General features: G+C 38.9%; 2 protein-coding genes and 1 long non-coding RNA gene across 4 annotated transcripts in view; 1 reads left to right on the top strand and 2 right to left on the bottom strand.

Moving 5' to 3' along the window:
- Positions 1–334: 334 nt before the first annotated feature.
- Positions 335–4153, top strand: LOC118408504 (F-box only protein 44-like). Its single transcript, XM_035809321.1, has 4 exons — positions 335–884; positions 1442–1658; positions 2436–2571; positions 3198–4153. The coding sequence occupies exons 1-4, from the start codon at positions 509–511 to the stop codon at positions 3333–3335; spliced, it is 867 nt and encodes a 288-aa protein (XP_035665214.1). The 5' UTR covers positions 335–508; the 3' UTR covers positions 3336–4153.
- Positions 4154–6352: 2199 nt separating this feature from the next.
- Positions 6353–7779, bottom strand: LOC118408506. Its single transcript, XR_004830309.1, has 2 exons — positions 7209–7779; positions 6353–6723 (listed from the first exon to the last, which is right to left on the bottom strand). It is a non-coding gene; the product is annotated as an uncharacterized LOC118408506 (long non-coding RNA).
- A 655-nt stretch (positions 7780–8434) lies between these two features.
- The window catches only part of LOC118408520 (ABC transporter B family member 1-like), a 29723-nt gene continuing 28518 nt past the window's right edge, over positions 8435–9639 (bottom strand). For both annotated transcript variants that reach the window (XM_035809338.1, XM_035809339.1), the window contains one exon: positions 8435–8723. In XM_035809338.1, coding sequence (XP_035665231.1) covers positions 8514–8723 — 210 coding nt within the window. In that variant the 3' untranslated portion in view covers positions 8435–8513. The remainder of the gene's footprint in view (positions 8724–9639) is intronic.

The raw sequence follows: 9639 nt of genomic DNA, 5'->3' as shown, positions 1-9639 counted from the left end.
CAGTAATTGAAGGGCTCTGATGGGGCAGCGTTCATGTTATAAATTCCTTCATACAGCACTTTATGCTACTGGTGGTCGTACAGCTACGCAATTAGATAATCAGGGTGAATAGTTTCAACTATGACCTGTGTCACAATTCAGATGAGTCTATTAATTGAATGGGGGTGAAATCTTTTCAATATGCTTATGACTTCTTCTAAATCGGTCTTGTATTCTTTTAAAGAGCATAACGTCAAAGATGCTAGTAGTATATATTCGTTCATGATACCTTATCAAATGTATATTTCCTAGTAAAGTAGATTTATCACAACCCCTCTGTATGAAGTGGTTGAGACCGGAACGCGGAAGCCGGTAAAAACACGGGTGCGCATCATCTCAGCATCATCTGATGACTCTGAGTCAGCACTCCCGTTTTTAAGTTTCAGTTCTGCCTGATTTGACAAGTGTTAGTAAGGTACCAGGGTCTACTAAGGAGAAAACACCGAGCGACTTGTGACCTTAAGGAAAAATGGGCGCAACTCCATCCAAGAAGAGTGCAAAATATAAGGAGGGGTCAAACGGCGCCTGCCCGGAGAAAACCGATCCTCAAGGATCTCACGAAACCGACGAACTTTCTTACGAAGGTTTTGACATCTCTCTAGCCCCCGAGGAAGTACTGCTTCTTGTCTTGTCGTTTCTTCCCGCCAAGGAGCTGGTTCAGAGTGCACGTCTTGTCTGTAAGGACTGGAGAGACACGGTAGACCGCCCGACGATATGGAGGAAGAAATGCCTTCGGGAGGGGAGATTTGTGGTAGGAGTGATGGGCCCTCAGCCTTCGGACTGGAGAGACTTCTACTTCAAGAACCCGTACAGGAGGAATCTAATCAAGAACTCTTGTGGAGAAGGTGAGAAACACTTATTTTGGACAGAAAAGGCGGGGTAGGCTATTCTCCTGAGACTGGACTGCTAAAGAAGATTTCATCACACTTTACTAGTCTCCAAGCAGATATTTGGCGGAAAACTCGTCACGCCCATCCAGAGGAGGACTAGTTTACTTCCCAGCATTACTTGCGAATGCGATACACACAATACACATGCCAGCACATGTGACCAACAAGCATTGTTGACTTGTCATGTAGCAATTGTTACAACTGGTAAATGTGCATTTTTGCTCGTGAATGTTCTTTTCCTGAATTGTTAACTGCTTGTGCATCAAACTTTAACCCAACATGTGCAATAGAAAAACAGAATTCATTATTCGATTGCAGTATTTACGAATCAGTCCAAATGTGCTAATTTTTTGGTAACACAATATGATTTTACTGTATCACTTGTATAAGCAAGTAGATTGGTGTCTCCCTGATAGTCACAAAAAATGCTCAGGTCACAGCTAGATTGCTTGCACGGGAGGCTTGTCTATGTCTTGTTTATAACACCTGTGAATGTTTTACGTCCAATCTAGATGGGATGCGCCACTGGGAGGTGCTGGAAAACGGAGGACAGGGCTGGAAGGTGGAGAGGTTTGTGGGCTGTAAGGCGTTCCCCAATCCCGCCGTACGGGACAATTTTGTCACGTCCTACGGCTGGTGTTCCCGACAGCAGGAGATTGACCTCGTTGCCGAGGGGTGCCTGGAAAAGTGTCTCGACGAAACACAACCAAATATCGAGGTGTCCGAATGGTGAGTAAAGTTGTATCTAGCTGGGCAATCCAAGACTGGGAAAACCACAAATGCCCTTGTCATTTGTGTGTGTGTGTGTCTGTGTGTGTGTGTGTGTGTCTGTGTGTGTGATTTATGTGCTTGCAAGTTGGAATCTGTTAAAGTTTGATGTCTTTCTGTATAGATATGTGCATGTATACAATCGTCATGTAAATTTACATTGTGTTAAATGCAAACTCTGCTGTCTGTGGCTGTAACACTAACAGGCCCCTTTCTACTAGTCTCTACCAGACTCCTGGCCAAAAGGCAACAGGGAACTTTGGCCAAGTTAGCAATAAATGCCTAGTAGGAGTTAAATGGCTTAGGAGTGAACTAACCGACCAGTGATGATATACATGTAGCTGGATAGACTGACTGAAATCCCATGGCATTTCCCTGTTTGGCTATGCCAGTTCTTCTCATTTTTCATCCAGCTGACAGGTCTGTCTACTACGTATACCTTTCTATTATGGCCGACAAAAGTTGTCTGGCTGCTTTATGCACAATTGAATCAGGCTATCACAAAGGAATCGAAATGAAATGAAATCAAATAATAATGAATGAATGAATGAATGAATGGCCTTTATTGTACATTTGTGCTTAAACAGCTAGTAGCGTTAGTGATTAGGCACAATTTTGATATAAGAAAAAGGTATCTTATCACCTCTACATATCCTAATACATTCTAGTATGTAAAAGACAAGTTCAACTTCTTCTTACTTTGTAAAACAGTTATGTTATCTTTTATGTTCCCCACAGGTATGCCCCTAGATGGGACTGTGGCAGTCAGTACGAGCTGGAGGTTCAACTGCTGGATAAAGAAAAGAAGGTTGTGGACACCTTCAGCTATGGTCCTGCTGTCACACCTCAGTGGAATGACTCACAGTGGAAACAAGTAAGAAACTGTAACATCTATGGTTGCTGTCTTTTTGGAAGAGGGAAAAAAGGTTTTTGTGTTGTATTCAGACTTATAGAAGGGGAACAATTTTGCAGTGCATGTATTATGAATTTGCTGTCACAGTGAAAATCACATGTGTAGGGTTACTTTATGGTCATCATTTGTTTTATACTTTTTATGTCAGGGATGTCCTTGTAGCACAAGTGGTAGCAGTTTTAAACATTTGAGCTCCAGGTTGCAAACTGGCGCCGGCAGAACCTGGTTCAATTCTGGGAAGGGCATTTCGGTATACGTAGGGGTTGCCCCCATCTTTGAGAAGGTGTCCTAGCAACACCTCCTTGTACAAAATATAAAAATATTTTAAAGTATTTTGAGTACTGACATCTGCAGGAAATTTGGACATGGGAGTTTTCTAACCAGTGCTATGTCTTACCTGCTTACACCGTGATTTAGATGTGATCTTCCACAGAGCTTTTCACTGAAGTGTTGCTTCTTGCTGCGAAATGGAAACAAGGAAACTTGCTGCCTTATGTGCACAGTCAATCTCCAATCTTGTATATAGTCGAAATTGTTTCTCTTTCCTTCTGGACAGTGTGAACTTATACCTTCTTCTCTCTTTGCAGGCGATGCACACCTTCAGTAGTTACGGACCTGGAGTGCGGTATGTACTGTTTAAAGACAAGGGCTCAGATACGCAATTCTGGGCAGGACACTACGGCAGTAAGATGACTTGTGCAAGTGTAAAGTTGATATTTCAGTAAGCACACTGAAGCCATGCTATGTAAAATACACTCTTAAACTTTATCATGTGACTCTCTGGAAAGATTCATTACAATTCTTTTAATATATATTTGTAAATAGGTGTCAGCAAGGAAAAGTTATGTCTTTGATATCATAGTCGTAGATGTTGTATGAACATGTTATGTTGTCATTTCTGTCAGAACTTATGAGAGAATAAGGCAAAAGGCTTTACATGCCCCCTGTTGTTGACATAGAAATGGTGAAGAGAAACCCAAAGAATCATGTGGAACATTGCAGACTTGTGTGAAACCCAGGATGTTAAGAAATGTTTCAAGAAAAGTACAGCCCAAACAAGTAAAGAATGACAGGCCACAAATTTAACATTCAAACCTTTATCTAGTATACAGCCTTACTATAGGTAAGTGTTTGTGAAGTTTTGAGTGTATGCAAATTAGCTATTTGATTGACAGTTTGGAAGAACAAGTAAATAGACCTATTCACACAATTAACCATCAATTCTAGCTGCAGGTTTATTGACGACGATGCTCTATTATTCCCATACTTTCAACTTGGCTTAGAAGAGGACTTTCCATTCTGTATATTTATTCTATAATAATTCTATATATGTTTGGGAAAAAGAAATTGATCAAGGTACCTGGTGTATGTGCTCCCCAATAGATCTCTGCTTCTGAAAACGATATGGACCAAGAGAGGGCATCTGGCACTTTGTGTGATTTCTCGATTATCAAAAACTCTGTCTGAGTGAGTAGAAGTTAGAAATCGATGTCTAGTAATCTAAGGCCCATGTAACAACTGGTAAAGGTGACTTGTACTAGAAGAGTGTAATAAGATAATAAAATACCAAAGAAAAGTCTATGAGGTTTGGTGTTAATGCGTGCAGTTTAATGTCAATCGTACTTAGTTCCCTTTATAATATCTGAAATTCTTATTTTGTTCAAAAAGAATGACAAAAACTTAAATTTCATACTTTATTCCAGTGGGATTCAACTTTATTCTTGTTTGCATACACTGCATCCTCTTATCACATTGCCCCATATACATACATAATTGCACATCCCTAATTCAAAACCTGACATGTAATGTCATTATTCATCATATAATTATCTATATTTTGCAATATACTCTGTTGTAATAATTCTAACACCAAGTCTTTACTAAGACTAAATCACGCCTGGTTGATTTGTACATTTGGAAACCACTCCTGAAATCAGTCTGAATGTCAATGAAGCTTCCGAGTAGATTCTACTGTATGTGTGATGTGCTGTATATACATTCAATGACAGATACAAGTATTAATAGATGAAATGAATGCAAAATGATGTAATACATATATATAATTATATATCTTCTGCTGCAAGCTGAATGTGAATGATTGCTTAATCACAATGTCATATACCCATAATCAATCCAAAATATACAGCACACTACATGTGTAAGAAAATAACATTTCATCCAAATACATTTACAGTCAAACCTGTATATGAAGACCACTCAAGGGACCCAGCAAAAGTGGTCTTCATACATAGGTGGTCTTTATATAGAAAACAACGTGGCGGCAGTAAAGAAACTGACAAGTCAGAACATCGATAATTTATGCATGAAACGCATTTGTCTTTCTTATTATTTACAAGATAACACGATGTTATATAATGCTAAAATTACGTATACTTATGTTATTCTTCGTATTAAAAAGTATTATATTTGTAATGATATTTATAATAGATATATTATAAGAATGATTTGAAAAAGAAAAACGCTGGTAATTCGTCCGGATTTTTGCAGCGTGCCGTGCCGTGCCGGCATAATTTTTTCTCATACCGCGGCCCTAATGTGACAACAAATATTCTGTAACTGAGGTATCACGCAGGTGCACGCCGGCACATCGACGAACATTTCTACCCAAAACGTAATCGCTATGATCAGAAAATGTTGCAGACTTCTTCTTTGCGGGAGTTTTGTTTTTGTGTGACGTGAAAAATGCGACATTATTTTCGGGGTAATTTTATTTTGGAAACCCACGCTAACTCTCAGCACACTTTACGGCTGCATCGAAACCCAAAATTACGCTAGAGACGCCATAAATTCACATATTAACACGTTTCCACGAAAAGTTCTTTGGATTATGCATTTTCAACTAGGATGGTGCTACGTAATCGTGGAAAATAGCGTTCTTTTGCGTTTTAAAACGTAAGTCTTTGAAACAGTCTTTGAAACAAGATGGCGTCGAGCTGGCAGCAAAGTTCCCATGATGCACCGCTCCAACCAATCAGAGCGCGAGATCGCAGGGGATTCCCCGTCATTATACAGATAGAACTTTATTGCTCGACATTTGTACATGGTACAAAGTATGGCAATGACTGTTACACAAAGTACAAAATAGGTGTAGAGAATAAGACTTGATATCCTAATACATGCAGTTGTTGTTGTTTTGGTGGTTTCAACCAATCAGAGGTGCGTATTTCCGACCTGCAGACGCCGCGATTCAGAACCGCGCTGTGCAAAATACGTATTTCTCGGGAAGAACAGCGAGTCAGATGTTTTATTATGACAGAAAATGCGTTTTTTTTAGTTTATCTTCGAAAAGCCTGGTGAAACTAAACGCTTTCATGTCTGCTCCCTGGATATAATGGCATTTTAGCCTGAGATTCTCATCACGAAGCCACCGAAAATTTGTAGAGTGAAGTGCCGATCCAGAAGTAATGAGAATGCGAGGGGGCATAGCGGTAAATAATTTGTGGTAATTACGCTCATTTTTCGCCGTGAACATTAAAGTAGCGTGACAAAATCACATGCCGCGGTCGTTTTGGCAGTGTTTAGGTAACGTGCGGTCGCCTTTAGTGGTGGTCGTGGTCCCGTTGGACAGTGGTCGTCATATACAGAAATGTTAATGCTTACGTCTATGGGAAAATTCAAGGGACCGCTTTTCGGCGGTCGTAGTGGACAGTGGGTCGTTATGCACAGGTGGTCGGTAGACCAGGTTTGACTGTACTCCAATTTGTTGATTTAAGTACAGTCATGTAAACTATGAACTAAGATTTAGTGAATACACAAAATGATCATAGTTATGCAGTGACAAAACTTTTACAAAATGGTCATTTAAGCACTAGGAATGACACAAAATCTAGACTATAGTAACCAGGACCCAGTAACATTAAATCTTTTTGATGTCTTTTAATTTTCTAGTTCAATTTTCCAAGAGCCCATAGCAGCAATGGCTTTCTGCATAACCTCTGTGTCAGTATTAGTTACATGTACAGGTGTTGTCATATTCACATTTCCATTAAAAGTAAATTGAAAAAAGATATACTTTTTAGTCTTTTGATTTGGGTTATTTGATAACTCATTTCATCCACATAGTGTGTAACGTACATCTCATAGATATTAATGCTATGAATCATAAATATACATTTTTGAACAATTCCAAGATAATCTATTCATAGTAACATATGATAGTTCCCATATGCCGAAATTTCAATAAGTGTGCTAATCTACCTCTAAGGCCTTAGTTCTGTGAAGAAAAAAAAATTCCCAACGAGGGTGCATTGTTGTAATAAGAACAGTACAACACAGTATACTTTGCAATCAACAACACTTCTTTCGCCTTTTTTTCTCATAAGTTTTCTGGTCAAAGTTTTTGATGATCAGAAGGGCCAGAGATGTACAAAATGTACTAACAGTAACTAGACTAAGTATATGTAGACTGTAGCAAAAGGGAAAGATCCCCTGGTTCATAATTTTTCCACAACAAATAGTATTTTGCCTTCAGTATACTGATACCCTGAATAGAATGAGATTCATGCAGATATAAATTTGAAAGAACTGCAAATTGTAAAGAACTGTAAAATGATATTTCCACAAAATAGTTAAAAGACCTATTTCAGCTCTTCCGACGTAGCTTGTATGTTAACTGTCTGTAAGTGCAATGTGAAATATCCTAGTACTGTAATATCCCTGAAAATTCTTCAATGACAGTCAAAACAAGTCTGATACCTATTAAGTAAGACTTTTTCATTGAATGTGTTACAAAACAGAGAAAATAAACCATCCAAAATACTTAATGCAGAGTAACTGTTATGTGCTCTCAACATTCTGTTGCTGTTTTATTCTGCTAAAATGGGCTAAAATTCCTGCACCAATGAAATATAATAATTATAATTGGGCGTTAGTTGGGAACAAGGTAGCCTTTAAAGGTTGACAGTTGGTCTCCAAGGTTAGATGCTGATTGGCTTACAGTGCCAGCCGAACATTTCAAATGTTTCAAACTTTCTGGAAAGGGTTGGGAACTGGTTGGGGGTGGGTCAGGGCTCTAGCCAACGTCCGTTTTTCCGTCAATTGACGGAAATTTGCTGCGTGTGACGGAAAAATTTTAAAACCAATCCGTCAACCTTGACGGATAAAAATCCTTGGTGGAAGCTACAGGCGGCTTGGGGACGCCGTCCACGGCCGTAAAAGCCACACACTGTTTGTTTTGCTATTGTTATGATTGTTGACAATGTGTGTCGGTGCCCTTTCGCATACGATAATCTCATTAAAAACCCGTTTTTCAAAGTCTCAGTTCAGTCTCTCTAACTCCTGGAATAGTGTTTTCGTGACAATGGGAATTGGCTGACGGAAAAAAATTTCGAGCTGGCCAGAGCCCTGGGCCGGGGTGGATACTTTAATTGAGAAAATACGGTAAGTCAACAGCCACAGGTTGTGGAGTGGTTGAGAGACTAATGTGTGACAGTGACTTATTACCAATTCATTATTATCAAGGCTACACCAATTCAATCAATTGACTCTCGGAACTGCCCGCTCCAAAAAGAAAAGAAAAAAGCCATTCGGGAAATTTTCACCATAGAATTATTATATATGAAGCCATTCAACAATTCCGTATAGTATATTGACCTACATGCCTGTTCCTTTTAAGTACATAACATCATATGAAAACTGCACTTTTGATAATTTCAAACAAACAGTTGTAGCTCTGACTGTACAGTGGTCGCATTTTTTTCAGATTGAAATTTGCAATTCTTTAATATGTTATGTAAGCCCTGTCTTTACCCCGAAATTGTTGCAAATTATTCTATTTTATTTTCTTTTGCCCTGTCACTCCATATTTTTTCATGAAAAAAATCCGAGAACCAACAAATTAAACTAGTGTGGCCTCAGCAATTAATAAACGAGCATTCCCCACATTATCTTTCGGTGCCGTTGCTTTCGTTACTTCCCTCGGACCCCTCCTGTGAGCCTTCTTCCTCGATATCCGCGATGTCGGTGTTGATGGATGGCATGGCGTGGCCGGCGCTGAGCTGGCGTAGAACCAGTTTCTTGTACACACCGCCTTTGTGTAGCAGCTCTTCGTGGGTCCCTCTCTCCGCAATCCTCCCCTTGTCAATAACAACAACCTGAAACAACACACATTCATTTGGTCTCACTGGACAAAGTTAAAATCTTAGCGAAAAATGCCAGACATAGAGCCAGACTTTTTCCTTAGAGGGATCAAAGAAGCCATCTACATCTGATAAAGAGCTTTACAACCATCCCTTCATTTGGTCTCACTGGACAAAGTTAAAATCTTAGCAAAATATTCTAAACATAGAGCCAGACTTTTTACTTAGAGGGATCAAAGAAGCAATCTACATCAGAGCTTTACAACCATCCCTGAACAGAGACGGTAGGCGCCATAGACTTCCTGCAACCTATGATCCACTGCATACTGAGTCATGTGTTCTATCTGCATAACGCGATGTCACGACAGCAGTGGATTGTTCATTCCTTGACAAAGACTGGTGCGCATGCTGTTCAGTCAAAAATTTGGGTGAGTCCAATATTTCTGTTGGATTTTACAGTTAAACTAGCTCAATAATGACTTCTACCAAAACAGATGAACTTTCAAGTTAACACAGTCAAATGTTTGGGTTGATATTGGTGTCTTTTCCATATAGAATATCATGCATACTACCAGTACTTAAATCTATACAAGTGTGTATGGATTTGCAATTTCTTTCTAAGATAAGAATGACAATCAAAAAATTGTTCACTGGTTTGATTATCTAATATAGTATTTATTAATATTATTATTTCTATTGAGTTAATTGTCATATTGGAAAGGAATTTTTTTTTCAACTTATCAGGGTAAGGAAATATGTAGAACACTACATGAAAAATATAACAAAAGAGGATCATCTGCATTAAAATTGCTATCACTCACCCATTTCATCCAATGGATCAACTGTTTCTAAAATGGACAATGCTAGATATAATACTGCTGAATAGACTATGATATTGTTTACAATTCTGGAACAAATAAATTGACTGTTT

Source organism: Branchiostoma floridae, unplaced genomic scaffold (assembly GCF_000003815.2).
Source record: "Branchiostoma floridae strain S238N-H82 unplaced genomic scaffold, Bfl_VNyyK Sc7u5tJ_168, whole genome shotgun sequence".
Lineage (NCBI taxonomy): Eukaryota > Metazoa > Chordata > Leptocardii > Amphioxiformes > Branchiostomatidae > Branchiostoma > Branchiostoma floridae.
Note: the sequence above shows the minus strand (reverse complement) of the source record. Positions and strands in the feature narration are given on the sequence as shown.